Below are 24,651 nucleotides of genomic sequence, written 5' to 3' on the forward strand. Positions count from 1 at the left end.
ATCTCATCTGTTTCAGAATAACCAAATTGTGTGCAGACTGCAATTTTATACTGCTCCATCCCATTCCACATTTCCAACAGAGTCTTAACAAACACAAGAGAAGATAACAGTGAAGTTACTTAAGCAAGAATCAGTATTGCCAGGACTGATCACATTTCATTGTCCTAATGTTGGAAAAGGAGTCACAGATCTCCATGCCTCCCATCAGAGATCCCTGCAAACATCAACCTGGAAGATTAAATTTTTTTTTCCTTCCCCAGCAGATTGAGGTTGTTTCAGGGCTCTTTTCCCTTTCATTCCTGGCAAGTTGAAACGGATGAGAAATTGTTGCAGTTCCATCAGCTCTTGTGTAATTAAGCCATAGTGAAAGAATAAAAAAACAGCAGGAACAAAGCAAAAAGAAAGGGAATGAACTTAGCTTGTAAGCCATTAGCAAGTGGCACTCCACCTTTGCAGGATGTTTTGCCTGTGGGGATTGGAGTCTTTGGGACATATAAAGGTGTTGTGGTTTTATCTCCTCTACCACAAGGAGCCTAAAATGTCTATATTTCAGCAAGTTTTAAAATTACGCTTCTGAAGGCTTAAGGAAACTGTTTGAAAATCTGCATTTTAAAAAAATTACTAGTATCAATTCAAGTACAGTAAACCTTGTCTTTGACTGTAGGAGGCAAGATACTCATGACAAACAATTCAAGGCCTATTCATTCAGAGCAATGTAAACTGCAACTCATCTGCACCTTTCTCTGGCAAGTAACTATTAAGGCTACACATTATGGAAGTGATCAAAATGAAGTTAAGCACATTAAAAACCAGCCGCTCTTAAAAGTGCTTAGCAGTGACTGGAATTCTCCCATAAACTGCATGTTGCAGTTATTACATACTTGCTAGTTCTCAAGTCAAAGCAACAGAATATCCTTTAACAGAATTTAGCAGCATTTATAACCAAGTAATTTTATCGACACTTCTTTCATTCATACTACAAGCAAGAGAAGTGTCAAAACTGGTACGGTGGGAGGGATGCCCCATTTCTAACTGAGCTGTGGATGTGACAAGCTTGTCCCATTAGACTAAGTGTGAATGAATTGATAGAAATCAAGCAAATGTGCATGAACCTCCTTGAGAGCCCTACAGGGGATAATGGCAGAAACACGGTAATGTACTCTCTCTTTTCATGAGTGCTGAAATTATACTCCAGGATACATCCTGACCGTGCAGGAAAATTGCCCGGCAATGATAATACGATGCAATTTGGGTCATCTTCCAAAAGGTTTGCTTGCTGAGGTCCAATCTGGCTCGTCATCTGGTAGATAAAAGACGCGCATGTAGTCGCAAAAGTCTGAAAGCCACTATTCTCGGAGGCAGCCTGCATTTAGCTATCCGTTGTAGAACACTGAGTCCATCTGAAAGTTAGTAGCAGTGCTATACCGACACTTGGTGGAAGGAAGCCATCTGATGGAGAAATATCATTTCACAGCACATGCTCTCACAGGTAAGGTGCCAGCCCTCTGATAAAGCAAGACGTGTTAGTGAGGAGGGAGGGAAAAGGCCATTCGCTTCATGAAGATTCAAGTTGCAGCTCATTTCATTCATATATAGAGAGAGAGTGAGAGAGAGAGAGCCAGGTGTCATTCAGCTGCAATGAGGCTAGAATTGAGATGTCATTTTGACAAGTTTAGAGCACTAAAACAACAAAAGCTTTTACTTTCTGAAATGAAGGACATGTAGGATGTGGAATCATGTTTTGATTCAATTCCTGGTGGCAGTAGTGGCAGTGGCAAATCAGATGTGAAAATGATCTTAGAAGTATTAAGGTTCAGATGCTCAGATTTTTTTATCATCACTTTGTTGGTTCTCATCATTTCTTCTTATATGTGCTATTTGAGGAACGATTTTTTTTTTTTTTTTACAAATGGCTGACAGCTTTGATGATTAGTTACAGATAGGTAGCCGTGTTGGTCTGCCATAGTCAAAATAAAAAAATTCCTTCCAGTAGCACCTTAAAGACCAACTAAGTTAGTTCTTGGTATGAGCTTTCGTGTGCATGCACACTTCTTCAGATACACATTGTGTATCTGAAGAAGTGTATCTGAAGAAGTTTATCTGAAGAAGTGTATCTGAAGAAGTGTGCATGCACACGAAAGCTCATACCAAGAACTAACTTAGTTGGTCTTTAAGGTGCTACTGGAAGGAACTTTGATGATGGGAGAAAAGGAATGCTGAGTAGCCTTTTAGTTATACAAAGGAAATGGGAGACACTAAAGGTAATAAGTAAAGGTAAAGGACTCCTGGACGGATAAGTCCAGTCAAAGGCGACTATGGGGTATGGTGCTCATCTTGCTTTTCAGGCATTTGTCCGCAGACAGTTTTCCGGGTCAATTGGCCAGCATGACTCAACCACTTCTGGCACAATGGAACACCATGACGGAAGTCAGAGCGCATGGAAACACCATTTACCTTCCCACTGCAGAGGTACCTAGTTAGGAACTCGCACTGCTATGCTTTCAAGCTGCTAGGTTGGCAGAAGCTGGGACTGAGCAGTGGGAGCTCACTGTGTTGCACAGATTCTAACTGCCGACCTTCTGATCAGCAAGCCGAAGAGGCTCAGTGGTTTAGACCACAGTGCCACCCGCTCCCTACGAAGAGACACTACCAATGCTTGAGCAAGATCACAGTGTATATAGCAGCAATACCAGTCAAACTCTTCTCTACATACTCCATACTCTGGGTTCTATCTGTGTCTCTTGCACTAATGAAAGGTTCTCTGATTGAGTGGAGATGTCCCTCAGCAGAATGGAGAAGGGAAGGATTGTAGTTCAGTGGTAATAATAAATTAATAATAAATTTTATTTATATCCCACCCTCCCCAGCCGAAGCTGGGCTCAGGGCGGCTAACAACAATCAAAATAGTTCAACATTCTAAAACATTCATTATAAAATTAATTAAATCAAATTAAAATCAAATTAATGGCAACCATCAAGCAAAATTTTGTGCAGATTGCCAGAGGAGGGGGTCAGGCTGCGCCCTGACAAAAGGCCTGGTGGAACAGCTCTGTCTTGCAGGCCCTGCGGAAGGATGTCAGGTCCTGCAGGGCCCTAGTCTCTTGTGGTAGAGCGTCTTCTTTGCAGAAAGTCCCAGGTTCAATCTCTAGCTTCTCCAAATAGGGCTGGGAATCCCCCACCCCCACCAGAAATCCTGGAGGGCTGCTAGTGTGTTCAGTACTGAGCTCATGGAACAGTAGTCTGATTCAGTATAAGGCAGCTTCCTATGTTCCTAAGACAATTTTGCACTTTCATGTCCTTGCCCCCAGTAGTTCCTGATGTTGCCCCAAATCTGGTTCCTATGTTGGAAGACACTTTGGAATACTTTGGAGGTAGCACAGGAGGTAGAGCCACTGATGAGGGGGACCACTGGACATAACCCCATATCTGCCCATAGAGGGCAGACCATTCAGTAGCCCCAGAGACTCCTAGGGATGGTGTAATTAATCAATCGCTTATTTAACAAATACATTTAAATCAGAACTTCTGTACCTTGGAGGTGCATAAAAACATGTGCTTGCCTTTATTTGAAGAAAAGTGTATTAATAAGTGCCATATATAATAAGAATACTTGTTCATATGCTGCTTTGAATATTAAATTTTGAATATCCATTTTGATATTTTCCTGTACTTTCTACCATATCGTATTTTGGAGCAGTATGAACTCAGGTTTTACTTGATCTCTGTCTCTCTCTCTCCAAGCTAGACCTGTTTAAACACCCCATTTGTGTAGTAAATCCCGAGCTAAAGTATTTAAATCTGACCTTGAAATCTGCTCCAGCCTTTAGAGTGCCTGATTTATGTAAGCCCTAGAAAGGACTATGGATATGGTGAGCGTGAAATTTGGGAAAGAGTCACAGAAACTGCTGTGCAGCTTTATGGTCAATGAAACGGCATGTTTAGCTCCCCAGTCCCAGAGCGGATCCCCCCTCCCTTTTGGCTCTGGGAACATTTTGATAATTAAAAGGAATAGATTCTCTTGGTTAAGTAGCTCAGCAGTCGGTGCCTTTGCCTTCATAATTGGCTTCAATTATGCAGGTACCGTATAATTACTGGAGTTTTCTCTTTTATTTCCCAATACTGTAAAATGAGCATTAAACATTCACAAGGTTGAGGATAAGCTGCATAAAAAAACGCTCATTTCATTGTAGGTTTTGCATCTTAATCTTCAACAAATGTGCAGTCATTGTTTTTCTTGAAAACCAGTTTAATAGTAAAGTGTTGTGGGATTTTAAATATTTTTTTAAAAAAATAGTATTTCTATTTTTTGTTGGGAGGACTGGTATGCTTAAGCAACGCTTTTGTCTTCGCTGCCAGAAGAACCCCTTTGCTTGACTTGGGTATCCCACTGTTGTGGAGCTGAATGGCTCGCAGGGCAAAATTTATGCTCCAAAGCATCACCTAGTGTGACTTGTTGCTCTTTCCACTTTTATTGAGGTGGTGGGTTGCCAAGCACCTTGCATCCCCATTGAAATCTGCCAGCAGAATGTTGCCAAGCACCACACTGTTATCGTGAATGCACACAGTGATCTCACACTTTCCAGAGCTCGGGCTCTGATTATATTTGCGCACACATCACAATTGATTTATTCAAGCTCCTCTGCAGCAGCACTTATCAAACGTTGCCACACAGTGTGTCATAGTATTGGGTTGCGATATGGCCAAAATGGAGGTGGGGTGGGGAGGAGAGGAGAGGAGAGGAGAGCGGGGAGCCTTCCACAGGTGCTCAGGTTTCCCTGTAGTCAATGGAACCACTGCTATATTTTGGAGTCAAAAGAAGCACATAAAAGGCAAGCCATATGCCCCAAACTTGTGTGCTGGTGGAATGAAATCAAACAGCCTGTCATAGTCTTTGTACAGGGTCGCACCTAAATGATGCAGCAAGCAATGTATTACCAGCACACTGAGTATACCCAGCTCTATTTCTCTGTTACGTCTGTGGTGTGGCTGTGCAAGATCCAGACCAGATGCATTGATGGACCACGTGAGGATCAGTAAGCTGAATCTGAATCCCGGCAAGATGGAAGTCTTGTGGATTGGAGGCTCCTGGGAGCAATATGCTTGTTCTGGATGAGGGTGAACTCTCCCCAAAGGAAGAGGTGCTCTGTTTGGTGGTGTCTGTTGATGCTTATGTCATTGGAAGGCCAGATCACACTCTAGAAGGGCAGCTACTTGCAATACTCATGAGATTCCTACCCAGCAGAGCTTTTTTTTTCATCTGGAACTCACCGGAATTTAGTTCCGGTATCCTTCCGGTGGTCGCCATTGCGATTATAAGAGAACAAGCGAGGCATTCAGGGTGAGTTCCTGAATGGAAAAAGAAGTACTGCTGCCCAGGAACACCTGGTAAATTTTGCCTGGGACTATGCAAACCCAGCAAGGCAACCACAGGCCCACCAAAGCCAGAGTCTGCCTCATCTCTCTGTGAAAACCAAAGGTTCCCCACACTTGCTCTATAAGACAGAAGGAACAGCAGCTAGGTTTCCTCTCCAACCCCATATACCACCACGACATGCAATCGGGACAGCCCACCCCATTTCGCCGCCTGAGGCCAAACAGGAAGGTTCTGCCCTGCACATGTACCACACACTGCCACCGCCGCCGAAGCCTCCCCTATTGGGGCTCTGTGGCTGAGGCTTCCAGGTTCTGGTGAGATCTTGTGCGAGCCCCATGAGATTGCATAGGGCTATCGCCAGATCTCACTGGAACCTGGAAACTGCCACAGCTACTTCACATCACTTCTCCACTGGTGGCGGGGGTCATGCCCACAGAGGTGCCCCTTGGATTCTGCTGCCTGAGGCTGTTACCTCAGTCAGCCTCGTGGACGGGCCAGCCCTAAATGAAGTCCATTATATGTGTACTGTCTATTGCAGCATTTGCCTTTGGACTGATGCAGCAAGTCAATTTAGGAAAGACTAAAATGGGGTACAGACAGCGGGTGGCGCTGTGGGTAAAAGCCTCAGCGCCTAGAGCTTGCCGATCGAAAGGTCGGCGGTTCGAATCCCCGCGGCGGGGTGCGCTCCCGCTGCTCGGTCCCAGCGCCTGCCAACCTAGCAGTTCGAAAGCACCCCCGGGTGCAAGTAGATAAATAGGTACCGCTTACTAGCGGGAAGGTAAATGGTGTTTCCGTGTGCTGCGCTGGCTCGCCAGATGCAGCTTTGTCACGCTGGCCACGTGACCCGGAAGTGTCTCCGGACAGCGCTGGCCCCCGGCCTATAGATGTGAGATGGGCGCACAAACCCCAGAGTCTGTCAAGACTGGCCCGTTCGGGCAGGGGTACCTTTACCTTTACCTTTAAAATGGGGTACAGAGGCAGTTCAAACTGACCTGGGGGGGTAAGAAGTTGGTTGAAGGAATTTGGATGAGGGTGGGTGGGAAATGTGCCTTCTCCCCTCAGGTTTTTTACTTTTTCTAAAAAAATTCTTCTGAAAATGTTGCCCAAAATAAACAGTGTTTAAATAATCCATTATGGTTTTATGTAAAAGTATGCGGAGAATACAAAATGAACCTCAAGAGGAAAAGAAGGAATACCGCATTAAACATCTACCTAAATCAAATAACTCTCCGCCACCGAGAAAACTTGGTTCCCTTGAGGGCCCCCTGTTTAAAATGGGCTGTATATTAATATGCCTGCCAACCTACACCCCAGAGAGAATGTGTGATCGAAGGCAGTCAGCAAGTCCCAGAGAACAACAAATGTTACACAGGAAGGAAAATGTATGCATGCATACAATCAACCGCACTTTCTGCAACTTAGTGTTTTGGGACTGACGTTTGAGTTCTATGCTAGGAAATTATTGTTCCATGTTAATTTCACATACAAAAAAAGTAATAAGTGATTAATTACCCACAGATGCTCACAAAGCAGGTCACAATGAGATTCACTAAGGCTTTGTTGAGAGTAAAGCAACAATGCTTGCAAAATTTTACCTGAACGGGAGGTGGTGGTGGTGATGATAGACAGAAAAGCAACCTGTTCTTCTGCCTCACTGATTCCTTCTCTTTAAGTAACACATTACTCTTTGAGTAACTACTTGCTGGTTATGAAGATCACTTCCTTTCAGGCTTTACTTTCTTCCTGCTTCTCCCCAAGATTAATCAGTATGTGTTAGCATGTGCTACTGTTAACTTGGCTGCTTCTTGGCCACAAATAAAACCTATATGTAGAAGGGCTTTGTTTGTTTACATAATAAATCTTACTTTTTCTTTATCTAACCAACCAGCAATCTTAAAAGGCTATTTCTTTCTGCACACCACTGCAATATATTTACCAAACTCCAACATGACTTATCTAACCGTTTACACAGTTAAGAGTCTAAGGCTGTTACCCCAGCGTTAGTCTCCTGCCTATACCAGCAACAGTTTCTTCCTGCACATCCTTTTCTTGCTGCACTGGGTTATTCACAGGTCCCCTTGCCTTTCTATGGAACTAGAAACATGTCAAGGACAACTATTCTCCTGTATTTTTGATTATCAGTTACTATTGAATGAAAGGGAAGTGATTTAAGGAACTTGACTTTGACAGAGTTATCTCTGTCATTCCAGCCTCTTTCTCGACCTTTGAAAGCATGAACATAACAAAAGTTAAGATGAACGTATTTGTGACTCTAAGAAAAACTTTCCAATTCAGAATCCTCAAGATGTTTTGGACTACAACTCCCATGAGCCTCTGCTGTTATGTAGTCCGAAACATTTGGTGCGCACTATATTGCTGATACACAGCCTGTTACTGTTCCCATTCTACAGCTGGGGAATCAAGATTGATGTTGGGATTCTAAGTAACAACTCTGAACATGGGTTGCCACCAAACCTTGCACAAGAAGTTGACAGGGAAGTGGAGATGTGGTGGGAGAAGGTGCTGAAATTGTCCTCAAAACTTCTCTGGTGACTCTGCCTGCCAGTTACTTTTCTTCCAATTCTCCTAGGCCAGAAAAGTATCACAGCTAGGGACAAAGGGGAACCCTGGGGGTCAGTAGTGGACAGAATAAAGGATTAAGCAGTAACTTGTTGCCTTTTGCTGAAAAACTGTTCTCTGCTCATCCTTTAGCATTGCATGGTGGCGATCCACTTTCAAATATCTACTCCTGTCACATGTCAGTTTTGTCCTGTGACTCAAAACAGTAATTTGCCCAAAGTCATGCAGCGGGTCCATGAATGAGGCAGGATTTGAACCCACAAGGAAAGGTATTAAGTGTTGGGAACACATTAGCTTGAGTGTAGTGAGATTTCAATTCCAATTCCTGATCCAGTTTAAAGGATCTCAGGCAGTAGGATTAAAAAAGGATACTACTTGAGAATTTCAAGAGTTACTGTAAACATAACAGTAAAGCTGCCTTATATCAAATCAAATCAATGGTCCATCTAGCTCCACATTGCCCATGTTGACTGACATCTGTGTTCTCCAGGATTTCAAGCAGGAGACATCCCAAAGCCTATCTGAAGACACTGGGGGGTCAAACCAAGGACCCTTTGCCATGGGGTTATGGCCATTCCCCAATGGACATGATTACAATGACTAGCGTTGTCACACAATACCAAGCTGTCCCTGATATCTTTCAGTTGTCAATTTTTTTACAATCAACTTTCTCACGTTTAATGAATCACATTGATCCACAAAATATCCATGGGGTTGTTTTGTTGTGTTTCTAACAAAGAAGCCAGAAAAAAAGTCCATGAACATGAAAACATAGCTGGCCTCTCACATATCTTGTACAATATTGTGTATTGTCCATCTGTTATTCTTCATAAGCCTCCTAGGGTGGTGTCTTATCTTCCTCTGTCATTTTCTTGCTAGATAGCTGGCTAATGAAGCGGGTCAAGGAAATAAAAACCACATTCGCTTGTGTTTATTGCCACGCCAATATTGCTTTGTGCTGTTGAAGCGACTCTTGCAGGGACGGTAAACCTAGTCCCATTTGAAGTACGCTCAAATACTCCTTGGAGAAAGCAGCTGAACAGAGTACTCTAAGCTCAACCAGAGTATAGGGAGTCCTTAAGAAAAGTGTGTAACTTCTCCAAAATGAAACAAGTGTGGCTTTTAACTCCTCAGCGCTCCTGAGCAGTGCTCCTGTGAATCCCAAATCACTCCACGTATCATTAGTAAAAACAAACAGCACAGTGAAAAGTATATTAAGCCCAAGCTGTAGTTTTGTTCTTTGGGATATGCATCAAATTAGCACAAATAAACGCTTACCTGGAACTACTAGTTCAATCTCGTCTGACATGGCAGTTCCTAGCTCATTGGAAGCCAAGCAGCGATACCTTCCTTGGAAAATGGAGATGTTTCCACGGTTCCGAACAACAAATGTTCCGGAATTGTTTGATGTAAGTATCCTTGGGTCACCTTGCAGATCAAACACCTTCCCATCCTTTCTCCAGGTAAAGCTGAAATGACAAGAGTATACAATGAAGAACTTGGCTGCAATTCATGAGGTGAAGATTTAAGCAGTAGCATGAATGCGTGTTCTATTTTATTTTATTTTATTTTATTTTATCAATAAATCATTTAAAACATTGATATTCCCCTTTTCTTTAATTGGGGTCAAGGCAGCTCTCTATAAATAAACTAAAATTAAGGAGTAGTCTTAATTTCTAACTATATCTCACAAAAGTCACTACCAGCTAAAGTTGGGGGGATGAATGCTTTTCCAAAGGGAAAGAAAAATCTGCACATGGGAAAATTGGTTCTTGCGATGAAACCTAGATTGATTTTTAAAATCTTTGATTCACTAGTTCTGTATGTGTAAAATAGGGTAACATGAAAACATGGATGAACTCTCATCTGCTTACCTTGAAAACTATTGGGGACTTGTGGCCATTGCTTCAAAGATTTCAAGACTCTTTGGAAGTGTTCACAAATCTCCCCCACTATAAGCGAGACAGCGTGCCTTCATGGATTTCAATAGGCAAAGCTAAAGGAGGCTGCATGCTCAAAAATCATTGGGGGGAAATGGTGACCTACTGTTAAAGACCCTCTTGCATCCAGTATTTCTTGGACTATGAATCCAAGCATCCTTAAGATAAAATTGTCACCTCTACATCCTAAGATCAGCAAAGTCAGTTGCAGACTATAAATAGGAAGGACAGTGTGTGAAGCTAGACTCTCTCTTTTTAGGCATGGAAGAAAATGAAAAAAGATGAGGTAGAAGATAAATCAAATGGAAAATTGCTCCACAGGAATGGTCTGAGCTAGTATTTTTATCAGCTGTGAGTCACCAAAAAGTCAGATCAGGACAGTAATAGGTTTTTCATTCATTGCCCTAGAGAATGTGACATCTCTGTTCGCAATTACGGTAGTTTTATTAACAATGTGTGTTAAAATCTGTTTATGCTGTGGATGAGTGAATTTGGAATCCTCATAACACACAAACTGTGTCATAGCATTATACTGTATTTCACTGTGCTTATAAATGAGATTAATAAGATTGCGGAAACAGACTCACTGATGGAAATTTTCATAAGACCTCTTACTACAAAGAGGGTGTGTGTGTGTGTGTGTGTCCACGTGCAAAAGGCAAAGCTATGCAAAAGGCATGTAGACAGCTGCTACCTCTGATTTCTATTATACACTTCATATAATTTGCTAAGGGTGCACACAGTAAATCATGGCATTATATTTGCACTAGCCACCAGGTCTTTCCTGAATAGGAACCTCAGGGGCGATTCAAACCATCTCGGCCTAATAAACCATGGTTTATTAAGCCAAGAATGCTGTCATGCCCATGTAATCTCCCCGTCTTCTCCTGCACCAGCTTTGATGCCTTTATAATGGCTTGTTCAAACCACAGGCTCCCACTACATTCATTTAATCTTTCACTAGTGCAAATTGCAATATGAAGTGGAGATCAATAGTGAGATCATGTGGACATCTGTAGTATTTATTAAGCTGAGGCTGTTATGCCTGAATTGGATCAGTGAGTCAGGGCCAGTGGGTGAAAAGTGGAGCTATGCTTTTAAGCTTTAAAATCACTATCTCTGATCACTATTGTATTTAACTCTTAGTTATTAATCTATGAGATCTTGAGTACTGTGCAGTTGTTTATTTATGTGAAAGGCAAATTTCTGGAATCTGCCTTCACCTTAAGGCAGATTTACCTCATCTATCGCTGTCTTTCTCCAGCCCAAATTGTGACCAACCTAAACTCCCCACAGTGCACAGTGCAGTACAGAGAGCCCCCCCCCAAAGAAAAAGAAATCCCCTAAACATTGTCTAATTCCATTTCCAGGCCAAATATTCATTTGTGGCTCCTAAAGTGTGTAAGCTGTGAAGCTATGTTTCAGCACAGGGAGGGTGGGCAGGCACCAGAGAATTTAAGAGGCTGGGCCAGGGGTGACAGCAAGCTCTTTTTCTAGTTCAGCGGTCTGCAACCTTTAAGACAAAAAGAGCCACTTGGACCCGTTTCCGAAGAAAAAAAATATGGGAGCCGCAAAACTCGTCATTATAAAAATAACTTTTTTGTCACTTTTTTATTATTTCTTTGTTTGACCCCTCAGAATTACTGCTCCTCATAGAAATAAATGTTAAATTAACAAGTTACCTTTGTGTGTGTGTGTGTGTGTTCTTCACTCCCCTTCAAAACAGTGATCAGCGTACATGCCCCCTTTCAATGCAGTGACCAGCGTACATGCCCCTTACAATGTAGCGGGCGGGTGGGAAGGTGACATTGGGACGGTGCGTGACTAACGCATGCACTGCCCCCATGCGACATCACAGCCAGTACAGCGCCCGCCTCCCCTTGCTAGTATCCGCCCCGGAGCCGCGGCAAAGGTGTAAAAGAGACACATGCGGCTCCGGAGCCACGGGTTGCAGACCCCTGTTCTAGTTCTTCAGGCCCACATCAGGGTAACAACGGTTGTTCTCTGAGGGTCTTCTTGGTGTGCCTCCTCCATTAGAGGTCCAGAGGGCAGCAACACGAGAACAGGCCTTTTCTGTGGCTGCTCCCAGCTTGTGAAATGCTCTCCCCAGGGAGGCTCACCAGGCACCTTCATCATAAATATTTAGGTGCCATGCAAAAGCCTTCCCCTTCTCCCAGGCCTTTAGCTAATTAAATAACCTATGGCCTTTTAAACTTTGGGTGGGTGTGGGTTATTGTTTTTGTTTGTTACTATGGTATGTATTTTTATATTTTAAACCATCCTGTGATCCTCAGATGAAGGGTGATATAGAAATGTAATAAAAAAAAATTAAACAAGTACCGTATATCTGCAAGTTATGATAGAAGAAGAAGAGTTTGGATTTGGTATCTCAAAGCAGCTAACTCTCCTTTCTCTTCCTCCCCCACAACAAACACTCTGTGAGGTGAGTGGGGTTGAGAGACTTCAGAGAAGTGTGACTACCCAAGGTCACCCAGCAGCTGCATGTGGAGGAGCGGGGACGCGAACCTGGTTCACCAGATTACGAGACTACCGCTCTTAACCACTACACCACACTGGCCCACACCACACATAGCATACCTTGCCTCGCCTCCAGTGATGCCTGCCAGTTCTCTCTCAGCCCAACTGTGGCATGCAGGGGGTGCACATACAGTCAGTCCTAAACCAGCTTTTGCAACACACTTACCTTGGATGTGGGTTCCCTATAGCTTCACACTTGATTGTAAACTCTTCATCGAAAGGAAATGCAACTTGATCGGATGGGTGCTCTGTAATTGTCGGGAGTTGCCGTACTGAAACAGAACCAGGACATGTGGTCAAATAAAGAAAAATGGAAGAGTAACCCATATGTAAATTGCAAATAGCTTATTTGCATTGGGGGTGAATGAATAACCAGAGTTCTATTCCAACACATTTTGATACTTTGGGGGAGGATGGGCCAAAATCTACACTGGGAGACAGAAAATATGTTATGTACCTGCCTAATCACTGAGGCCTTTGCGGACGTCAGTGCTCACAGTGTTCATATCTCCCATGGCTCAGGCATATGGCATCATGGGCGCAGTTCTATAGAACTCCCTCCCAACTGTATTTAGTGGCAAAGACTTCTTAGAAAAATTACCAAGCATTTCAAGCAGGTTTTCCTGATTTTATGGTTCAACTGGATTTATCTTTTGTATTGCTTTTGTATCTCCATTGTACGCCACCTGATAAGTAAGCAGCGTTAAACGGTATATAAAAGGTTGAAATAAGTAACTAAGGCATGAAAACACAAAGGTCCAGCTTCCACACTGGCCTGGGAAGTGGTAGATCAGTTTTGTTCATATTGGAATTCACAAAACTGAATTCTGTAAACATCCCTATGAGTAATACAAGGCCTTTTGTTTGGGTTTGCCATATAGCCCCAAGGAACGCAGCAGAAACAAATGACGCAAGGATAATAGACTTTGGGTGGCAGGAAACCATTATTCCCATTGTTACAGAGGTTGTAAATTTCTTTTCTTATTTCTTTTCTTCTTTCTGCTCTTGCATTCTTATATTGTGTGCACATTAAATGTAATTCACCCCCCCCTTTTTTAAAAAAATAAAAACCCTACAAATAATGCCAGGATTGGATTCAAATTAATAGTTAAAGAAGAGAAGTTGTTACGCAACCAAAGTCCATGTGCTGCTCAAGATACTGACATAAACAACCTCAGTTACCATTGGCATCATCATTCAGGACCACCCACTCTCCATGGTGGGATGACTGGGTTTTACTACTATGCAAATCCTCTATTTCATGCATTTACATTTTTTTAATCCTGAAGAAATTAAAGTGTTGTGAATCTCCACATAACCAAACTATAAAAATGGAAATTGGGCCCTGAAGAGTAATTGACCATAATAGAATTACCACTCCGTTATAAATTACAGGAATGAATATTAGGGTACTGGCTAGAAACTCTTTAAGCCCAGTGAACCAGAAAACTCGGTGCTCACATGAAATGTGGTACTATCTTGCTGCACCATATGGTATCTCGTCTTCTACATCTCAAACGCCGCCATGCTTTGCCCAGCTTGTTTATAGCCAAATATAATTCATGTTTATTAAAACCATGAAAAGCTTCATTAACAGAAATTAAGAATCAAATGGAAATGTAGGGTCAGAGAAAAGTCAAATAGTCTGGGAACAGGTAGACCAGAATTCCAATTATGTGATTTATCAGGGAATTTGAATATGATTTGAAGAAATAATTCATTCTCTTAGTGAATGGAGATCAAAGGAATTAATTCATTTTTTAAAAAATTATTTGCTAAATCTGTTTTCTATTGAAATGGGGTTGCACTTTCCTAATCTCAGTCTTTTCATGTTCAAAGCAGATTGGAAGTGCACACTCTTATCTAGTTATGGCATTGTGTATCAAAATTAAAAAGTACTCCACAACCTATGAGCTTTGCCACCACTCTTTTAAGATGAGGCATGAGGCTGATATGAGGTGTTTGCTAACAAGGATCCCATGGATGGAGAAGTATATTGAAGCATTAAATGAAAGCATGCATGCCTCCCTTTAGCAGTGGTTTGGAAGACAGAAACCTGCCAGCCCGCCTCACATGTAGCAGGGTAGGGTTAGGTGGTCCCAGTGAGAATCCAAGAGGATTGCTTTTGCCTGATTAGCCAAGGGGTGTGGTTTGTTTTGCCTTCTCTGGTTGGTTGGTTGGTTGGTTGCTCAGGTTGCAGTACACTGATTGGGTTAATTTGGCCACATATGTACATAATTGGGTCACAATGTGCAGGTGCATTGTGGGTAGAAACAGATGAGAGCTGCGTGGCTGGTGGACATTATGAGGCATCAACAAAACACGGTAAACTGCAGAAAGAGTTCTTTCTCGCAATTCACCTCCTAAATTTTGGTTTGAAGTTCTTACCCTGAGATCTACTCTACTAACTCATCACCGATTACTGTCTTAAGGGGATCTTGGAATGCTCCACTATTGGGCACTGACAGTCTCATTCATAGTGATGAGGAGAATACTTGAACTGAGAGGGTTCAAAAATGTAAAGAACATGGAAACTCACAAGACCAAATACTAAAAAATGGAGCCCATTTGGGCTCGTCCAGCTACACACTGAAAAGGGTCTCAAAACTCTCCTCTCCCCACACCTCTCTGTTATTGTTGCTCATCGCCACAAACAGTAAAAACCCTTATCTTTGCAAAGTGGAGGTGGCATAAGAAGCCCCGGAGAGATTCCCAAGACCAAAACATGCATAAATTTATTTAGTTATTTGGCAATATTTTCTGGGGTGAATTTTCAACCACTGGGTTATATAATTAATGTCTGGCACTGATATAGCCACCTCGGGTTCTATGTTTCACTGGGATGCCAAGACAATTGTAAGTGGGTTCTTAAGAATATAGGAAGAGTTTGCTGGATCAGGCCTACTACCCATCTGGTCCAGCATAACATTCTCACAGTGGCCATAAGCACAACAGCAATCACCACCTGCGATCCAAGCATGAAGAAGTCCTGAATCTTCCAACATTCAGCTTCAATGAATGTTCATGAGTTCCAGTGTTGCAAGAGGGGTAGAAAGGCTTTTTCGCTATCTACTTTCTTCCCATCGTGTATAATTTTATAAACTTCTGCCTTCTACCATGTCACCTCTTACTCACATTTTCTCTAAATTAAAAAATCCTAAATGCTGCAACTATTCCTCACACTGGGAAATGTCTTCATAGTTATCCATCACATATAGCACCTCAACAGCAGGCCCACAAGCCACCTGAGCAATCTCACTAGGGTGAAATGCTTTGTATTTCTATTTAAATTACAGCAATTACTTCTAAAGCTGCATCCACACATATGAATATTGCAAATCTGTGTGCTCCTTTGCCCTCTTATTCTTCTGGTGCTGCATAAGTGACCACTGTAACCAACAATGAGCTGTTTGCACCTGTTTACTACACTGCATGAACCAATCGAGAGAAGAAATCAAAACTTGCATTTCTATCGCATACAAATTCCCCAGAGGCCACACTGGAGCATAACAAAGCTCAAAATGGAAACAGCACATTTGGACGATTTAATCTGTTCTCCTGCAGGAGAACATTCAGTAAATAGCTACAACTTACCAGAAAGAGGGATTTCAATGGCCGCTGCCAAACTTAATACAAAGAGAACCAGGCACACAGCGGCCCCTTTTGTGTTTGATGGCATCTCCATCTCTCTTCTGTAAACAGGGAGTCCAAACAGATTGAAAAGTGCCTTGCAGTTCTCCTCTTGTTCCGTTTAAAACACTCCTGGAGAGCGAAGCCTGAAAATGGCAGCACAGAGAGAAAGCCACATAAATAAATTCAAGGAATCAGCTCTAATTTTGTTAGGAAAATGAAGAAATGGTCAAGATTTATAAGCTGAAACATAAATCATAGTAACATACACATTCTAATTTATTCTCCCTCCACTTCTGATCCCACATTCAGAAAGGGGGGGGGGCTTAACAAAATCAATTACACCACAGAAATCTAATTACTTCTTTTTTTTTGCTTGCATACATGAAAAAGTGGCTAATTTTTTTGCCTCATTTGTAATAGTTTCCATTCATTTTTTTCTCAATTAAATGCAATTTGGTAAGCAATTACAAAGAATCTAAAGAAGAACATAGGAATCATAAATAAGATTTTTCATAACTCATATTTTCAACATCTTTCAGTCGTGCTGCTCAGGCAGGAAAGTTTGCCTCATTTGGTTGTTGAAACCACTGTATTAAGAAGCTCTGGGTCCCCTACACTCACCCACAATATGACTCCAGATATAGATATATCAATGACTATGAATACTTCCTACAATTGTATCCCAATTTCTTCCACCGTGGAACCCAGAGCATGTCTCCCATCCAGCCACTGACCAGACCAGCACCCAGACTTGCTTAACTTCAGCAAGGTGCCTTCAGACCCCATGTGCTTTCAGACCTTATTATGTGCCCCATAATAAGGGCAAGGCAGCAAAAAGCCAAAACATCAAACTTGCTGCCAACAGAGGAAGCAAATGTCAAAACTCCAATAACCCTTTAAGAGCAGGAGTGGGTGGCAGAGAGGGAAGCCAATCCGGCACTACTGCCAATGTGGCTGCACAACTCCAACCTCCCAGCCACCTCCTCCCTCCTCCTAAGTGACCATGATGATGATGAAGAAGAAGAGTTTGGATTTGATATCCCGCTTTATCACTACCCGAAGGAGTCTCAAAACGGCTAACAATCTCCTTTTCCCTTCCTCCCCCAAAACAAACACTCTGTGAGGTGAGTGAGGCTGAGAGACTTCAGAGAAGCGCGACTAGCCCAAGGTCACCCAGCAGCTGCATGTGGAGGAGCGGAGACGTGAACCTGGTTCACCAGATTACGAATCCACCGCTCTTAACCACTACACCATGCTGGCTCTCTTTATCACTACCTGCTGCTTTCAGGAGGCTAGGTGTGCAATAGTGCACCTCCCCGGCCAACCATTCCTGTTTAACATCTCTTGCTAAACCTTTCAAAAAGGTTTCAAAATAAAATACAGACTTACGGGGGCGGGGTGGGGGAATACTGTGGCTTTTTGTTAGTCTCTCTGCTAAATATTCAATGCCGTAAGAAAGAATCATTGCTTGGCAGTAGGTTTTTTTTAATGAATGTCACACTTGCCCCAGTAAAATTTGCCTCAGTTGTGAAGTTCACCCATAAACTCACTCAGTCTCCCCCTAACCTACTTTAGAGATTTGTTGTAAGGATAAACTGAGAGCAGGCAAGAAGCCGTCAACTACCCTGTGCTCCTTGGAAGAAAAGCAGAGTACAAATGTTACGAAACAATAATAAAAACGATCGGCATTTAAAAGCCAAAAGTGCTGTTAGGAGAAAAATACCCCAAGATAAAGAAAGAGAAGTCTTGGCCTGGCAGCCAGCGGCCCTCCTAATGGAAGGTTTGGTGCCCATTTATCCCAGCAGAATTTTTTTCTGGAGCACAATTTGAACTAGAGAGAAGCAGACTTACCTTTTTGCTTTTATCATTCAGAGGAAGAAGGCAGGCAGCCAGAAAGTGACACTTATAAAGCCCCAGAGAGACAGCAAGAAACAGCTGGCTGACCAGCAATTATTGGGAGGGTGTTACAGGCCATTGGTTTATAACTGGGTAGAAATTATGGAGATCTCAGCAGTTTTTTGACTCAATGCCAGAATTAAATGAGTGGGGCTTTGATGGAATTTCATATTCAGAGGCTCCCTCCTACCACCCCTCTCCTTACGGTAAAAATCAAAGCTGAAAATGAGATGGGATTTGAACCAGAGCAGATTCAAACTAGATCACAGTATAAGCATATGCACATATTTTTTGGACCTGAATGTACACCATCTTCCAGACATTGTGCTTATTAGATAGGCTTGGGCAACTTATTATGGATCTATACATCAGGAATGAGGAAATTGTGAACCACCCGATGCTGTTGAACTCCATCCCACCAGCAACAACCAGCATAGCTAATGGTCAGGGGGGGTGGGAACTGGAGTCCAACAAATTTAGAGGGCCACAGGGCTCCATATGCCCGCTATAGAGTCACAGGCAGCACAGGGAATGGCCAAACAGTCCCCTCATTAGCAGCTGGTGTCTGTCTGGGCCAGCCTATCCATACCCAATGAAATGCAGTGTCACAGGCAATGCATTCCTTTGCCACCTTATGCGGGTGCAACTGGTTGTGTTGGCGCTCCTGTTGTGCAAGCAAAAGTTAAGATTGTACCTGTGCTTATATGCTCTTAAATGTCTTGTGCTTCTCATATAGCCTGAGCTGGCAGCTGCTCTTCAAAAGTGTGGGCAGCCAGCAGCTGCCCTACAGTGCTAACTTTTGGAAGAATTATTTATTCTTATTCCTCCATTTAAATACCGTTTTCCTTTAAGGAGCTCAAGATGGTATACATGGTTCTCCATTTCACCATTTTGTCCTCAAAAGAACCCCATGAGGTATGTTAAACTGAGAGGAAGTGACTGGCCCCAGTGAGTGGGGATTCGAACCCTGGTCTCCCAGGTCCTAGTCCAATACTACTACAGTGGTAGCTTGGGTTACAGATGCTTCAGGTTACAGACACTTCAGGTTACAGACTCCGCTAACCCAGAAATAGTACCTTGGATTAAGAACTTTGCTTCAGGATGAGAACAGAAATTGTGGGGTGACGGCGCAGTGGCAGCAGGAGGCCCCATTAGCTAAAGTGGTACCTCAGGTGAAGAACAGTTTCAGGTTAAGAATGGACCTCCAGAACGAATTAAGTTCTTAACCCGAAATACCACTGTACATCACATTGCCTCTCTGATACTTCTGACACCAGCCATGCTAACCTACACACAGACTGGAATAATCTTAGGAATGCTGTCCTAAGCTCTGCAGGGAAAAGGCAAGGCAATAATGAATAAACTCTGCATACTGAAATGAAGCTTCAAATGGCAATAAGTATGCAACAACTTTTCAATTCATCAGCAGGCTCCTTGAAAACCTTATCCCATTTCTTTTCCTTTCCTTTATTTTCTTCCCAAAGTAACATGCCTTTCAATATAAGTGAAAAGTTTGACTGCACTCACTAATTGGCCTGTTGCAGGATTCACTTTTGGCTCCTAAGCTTTTGAAGAGCTTCAAACAGGTTCCACCCACCAGTTCAATCTGAGAGAAAACCTTTCCCCACATCCCACCACCACCAAAAAAAGCCTCATGCACAATTATACCCAAACAGCAGAAATTTTAGTATTGTTCCAGATATGGGTTTCAGCTACGAGTATCTGAGTGTTTAGTGTAGCTTAAAGTGGCAGCATGACATCAAACAACATGGAACTTTCTGCCTCCATGCATAGCAGGAAAATTGCAATGTTGTGACATTTTTCAACAGTTCTAGAGACGTTTTAAATGTGCCCTTTACTCCAATTGTTTTGATCTTCAGGAAGCTACTTAGTTTAAGAGCTCAACAAAATAAAAGGGAAGTCAAGTCTGTCGGCGCTTTCCCCCAAACTTTCTACACTTGCCATTAATACATGGGTAGCTAGATGGGAAGGAAGTCACCACTTTGATTATCAACGCATACAAGGCTAGAGTCAGGGAATAGCTTTGTTGGGCTCCTGCTAAGGCCCAAGCCATGGAAGGGGTTCTGCTGCCAACTGCTAGATTCCAATAACTGCTGCTACTATTCCTTGCTGATGTTACCTGCTCAACGGCCTTTCTGGAGCCTATAAGCAAATACCAACAGGAAGGACAATAAGCATACCTACTTTGCTTCCTCCATCTGGTGGTGCAAACTAGGCTAGGAGGAAAAGGACAAGCGAGTGAACAGTTAAGAAGAAGGTGGATGTATTGAAGGCCCAAGAGCCACTTAAAACATGGATCCAGGACCATGTGCAAGGGAGAGTTGGACAAAGGAGAAGATGGGGGAAATGGCTGGCGGTGGTAGGGGGTGAAGGGGGTTGCACAATAGGAGAGAAGATGAGGCATGGAAATGGGTCTGATCTGTATGCAAGAGAGAGTTGAGAAATGTAAGGAGGAAGGTAGGGGCAGAAAGGGAGCAGAGGTGAAAATGGGGGTGCAACAAAGGAGGGAGCAGAAGGCATGGGAATGGGGTTGAAGATGATAGCAGGGGTGTGAAAGGTTCAGAGTAATAGGAGGGAATGATGGATTCATTGGGTGGAATGGTGGATAGTTGGGTGGAAGGGGGATAGTGAGCATAGTAGTTGCAATGTGTGGGAGAAGGGAGACGCAGAAGGATGTGTGGCACAAAAGGAGGAAGAATGAACATGGGGGTGAAGGTAAAAACAGGGGTGCAAAGTGGGACTGCAGAATAAAGAGAGAGAAATGGCTTGGGAAGATGAAGAGTGAGCTGGGTAGCTGCATGAGGTGGACAGGAGAAGCTCTAAGGAAGTGGTTCCCAAACGGTTTTAGACCACCACCTGCTTGGTTCAATAAACTCATCCCCAATACCATACCCCATAAATAGCATTCTGGATAGTGGTTTGCACGACCCACTATGGAAGATAATGGCACAATAAAACTCAAAACACTAAAAATGTAATTGCGCTTTCACTGGAAATTCAATTAAAACTATTTAGTTTAATTAATTCAACAAAATTGATGAGTTTGATCCAGTGATACCAACTTTTCAAAGCCTGATGCCCATGCATACCTCTAGTGCCCCACTGATGCCCCCAACCTCTAAATGCCTCTACAACAGTGAATGTAGAATATAGAACGGCTGGTGAGCCCTTTGTGCAGTTTTATGAAGTTGTTTGTATAGGTTAGGCTGCCCAGGAGAGAAGACCCTGTAGCGTTAAATCAACAAAAGGTCACCAATTCCAGTAAAAATGTTTTCTTTCTTACGAAGGCAATATTAGAGATGCAGCGAAAGTATCACTCTTTCTTTGCTGTGCTCTCCCATTTCCTCAGCTCAAGGTTTTTAAAAAAGCAAATAATTTGAATTCACTGTGGATAATTACCCATAACTCCTCACCTACAATTCATTATTTACTGTACCCTTTGACTAATAGTAAATACTGATTGCTTTGAGGACAGCTCATTTCTTTGTTTAATGAGATGCCCTTTGCTTGCAGCTTGCCATTTCCACAAAATATACCAGTTTATAAAGGAGCCATGTCGTTCTTGATTCCAGTATTGTACATTACCTTTTCCTGGAATACATCATAAAAAAATATTGGACAACCAAACAGGATAGAAAATATTAAAATTCAATTTATCTCCTAAAGCTCCTGAGCAATTTTCACCACATGTAATTGCTGTATTAAAAATAGCTCATAAATTCTAACAGCATGACAAGCCAAAATCTCAGATTACAGTTTTGCTGCAAGAAAACTAAATTACATTGTACTGCTAAATACAGCCTTCTAAGATATTTGTCTCTTTGCTGTGCCAGTGCCCATAAACAACCATGCTCTCAAATCTAGATCTTATAAGTTTTTATACAGTGCAGCAAACAAAAAATAATATAATTGGATTTGTGCAAGTTTGGCAATAGTTAATGCTACAGATGACCTTTACTTTAGCTAAATACAGATTTAATTTGCCATGTTAAAAGGTTGCTACATAAAAGTCATTGGCAATTAGAAATTAGAGCTTCAGGGCTGCCAGATAAATGAAATGGCCAGATAAACCTTCTAAAATAATTTTCTAATTTCAGAAATTAAACATGCTGAATATTGCACAATAAGTGTGAGATATGCGGTTGCTGTTCTGTGTGACCAATAGCAAAGTGTATGTGCTGACATTGTGCTGACATGACAAAAACTGAATTAAACAGAGCTCTGGTGGGTATGGCCTTAGTTTTCAAAAGCAAAACTGGATTTGTTGATATCCAAAGTACTTTTCCTACACCACCTCATTCAAACTATCGCATTATCCACACATAATGTTAAGGCATGATTTGTTCAATTGACCACAAACCATCTCACAGATGAGCAAACAATTCATGGCTTGTTTCTGCAAAGAATCTATTGCTTTCCAGATGCTTTTGCCTCATGTCTTTGCAGCTTGGTGAGGTTCTGGAATGGGGTAGCCAAACAAACCATAAAGCGTGTTCTCATAAAAGAGAGAGCACGTGTTGCGGATGGGGCCGAACAAAACCCCCAGTTAGTGACCAGGCCATTGATGGCAATGGGCTGGAGCAGATTGGAAGAAGTTGTTACTGGGGCAAAATTGATGTTGCCAATTTAGGGGTGGGGTCAGACCCCTTATATAAGCAGGGTCCACAGCTTTCTCTTTCTCTTTCGCTGTGGACATCGGATCACATGGAGCACTTGGACTGTCTGGAGGACAGTGATGCAAACTTCTCATTGTCTGGTTATATTTTTTTATTTCCCCCTTCTTTTAATCCTTTTTAGTCCTTTAAATAATTTAATTCCCCCTTTTCCTGTTCAATTTCCCACTCCACCCCTTACCCTGCCCTGTGAGAAGATTCTCCCTGTATCTGTGGCTTGCCTTTCTTTCGCAAAAAGGTTTCCCCCATTTCTCCTGTTGTAAATTGTGGGGCTAGTCAGGGCTGTTCCCAGCTTAGCTGGAATCACTTTCGTTTATAGCACCCCGAAGGTTGGCTTTATTTGAGTGTGTGCAGCGCTGTTGGCCAAATTTTAATCTAGCCTTGGGCGGGAGCACTATTTTGAGTTCCTTTAATATTGCTATGAGACTAAGATTCTCAAGAGCAGAGGCATGGAGCCCTATTCAGCCTGTGCATAACTTCCGAGCCTAAGTATGCTACAGGTAGCAGTTAATTGTTAAGTCTCTGACCTCTCTATAAGAATGTACCTGCTTGCAGGCTCAGTTGCCGCTAATGTATATCTGAGGCAGACAGAGGGCGGCAGAGGCTCTCTGTGCCTCCAATGACTATGAGCACTCCGTATATGCTCTTGAACTATGCTGTTTCTGAACAAGTTTATTTTCTTTAAGTTTGTTTTGCCCTGATAGTGGCGACTGCCATTTTAGAGGCGAGCCATTGTGGTTTAGTGGCTAAAGTGTAGGACTAGGACCTGGGAGACAGGGTTCATATCCCCCTCTTAGCCATTGTTATAACAAAACAAAACAAACTGCTCCTTTTGGGCTATTCTGTTGCTGGGTAGTTCGGCCCATTTGTGATAAAAGAACTTTGGGTTTCTTGAAGGGGTGCTTCCCTCTAAAAGGGCAAGCAGGGGTACCTGGACAAGCTGTGGGCTGCCTCAACTCTGCTATTTCACTGGAAACATTTATGCCTGGCCTAGCAGGTGATCCTAGGGCTTTGCCCTAGAATTCGATGGCCTGGAAGCATTTCCGGCCTCAATAGTGTCCCCATGTGGTCCATGAAGCATTGGTTTCACCGGTTCCTTACATTGTTTAGTTTTTACGGACTATGACTGGGCTTCTGCAAATGCCTCAAGAGCTTGCCTCTCCTGCAGGGGATGACTTGTGGACGCCCCAGGTGTCTTCTTCCAGAAGGAAGCATTTTCGAAGGCTGCAATCCAGGAGGAGGGCAAAGAGGAGCAGGGATCATGATTCAGACATCACCTTGGACCTCTACAGGGGTCAGGGTGAGGCTGTCCTGGGTCTTTAGGGATCATCCTGGATAGCTCAGCTGGTCAGCGCATAGTGCCGGTAATGCCTAGGTTGCAGGATTGGTCCCTATATGGGACAGCTGCATGCTCCCCCATTGCTCTACCTGGACACTTAGGTCTAGTCTCGAGGGCCTTTTGGTGGTTCCCTCACTGCGAGGGATGTAACAGGCGCCACGTTTGCAATATGCAAGCGGGAGAAAGCACCTTTGTGTGCCCGCACTGCAGTTTGCTCTGTGTGTTGCAGGGCTCAGCGCTGCACGGGCTGCATTTGCATTGCATCGCGTGAGAGATTTGCATTTGCATTGCACGGAGGTTGTGTGCATTGCACAGAGGGTGTGTGTGCATTGCACAGAGGGTGTAGTGGCATTGCACAGAGTGTGTGTGTGTTTTCGTGTTGTTGTTTTTTTTTTTGCATTGCACAGAGAGTGCATTGCACAGAGTGTGTAGTTGCATTGCATGGAGGGTAGTTGCATCGCACAGAGTGCGTTTTTGCATTGAACGGAGTGTGTAGTTGCATTGAACGGAGTGTGTAGTTGCATTGCATGAAGTGTGTAGTTGCATTGAACGGAGTGTGTAGTTGCATTGCATGGAGTGTAGTTGCATTGCATGGAGTGCGTTTTTGCATTGCACGGAGTGTGTAGTTGCATTGAACGGAGTGTGTAGTTGCATTGC

The 24,651-nt window shown here is 42.9% G+C and overlaps 1 protein-coding gene across 6 annotated transcripts in view; it reads right to left on the bottom strand.

Annotated features, from left to right (window-relative positions):
- CHL1 (cell adhesion molecule L1 like) overlaps positions 1-24,651 on the bottom strand; it is a 209,034-nt gene that overhangs the window by 66,871 nt on the left and 117,512 nt on the right. For all 6 annotated transcript variants that reach the window (XM_082209263.1, XM_082209260.1, XM_082209262.1 and 3 more), the window contains 3 exons: positions 16,027-16,208; positions 12,599-12,704; positions 9,233-9,423 (listed from right to left, as the gene is read on the bottom strand). In XM_082209263.1, the coding sequence (XP_082065389.1) occupies positions 9,233-9,423; positions 12,599-12,704; positions 16,027-16,117 (388 nt within the window). In that variant the 5' untranslated portion in view covers positions 16,118-16,208. The remainder of the gene's footprint in view (positions 1-9,232; positions 9,424-12,598; positions 12,705-16,026; positions 16,209-24,651) is intronic.

The sequence above is a fragment of the Podarcis vaucheri genome, assembly GCF_965113315.1.
Source record: "Podarcis vaucheri genome assembly, chromosome: 2".
NCBI lineage: Eukaryota > Metazoa > Chordata > Lepidosauria > Squamata > Lacertidae > Podarcis > Podarcis vaucheri.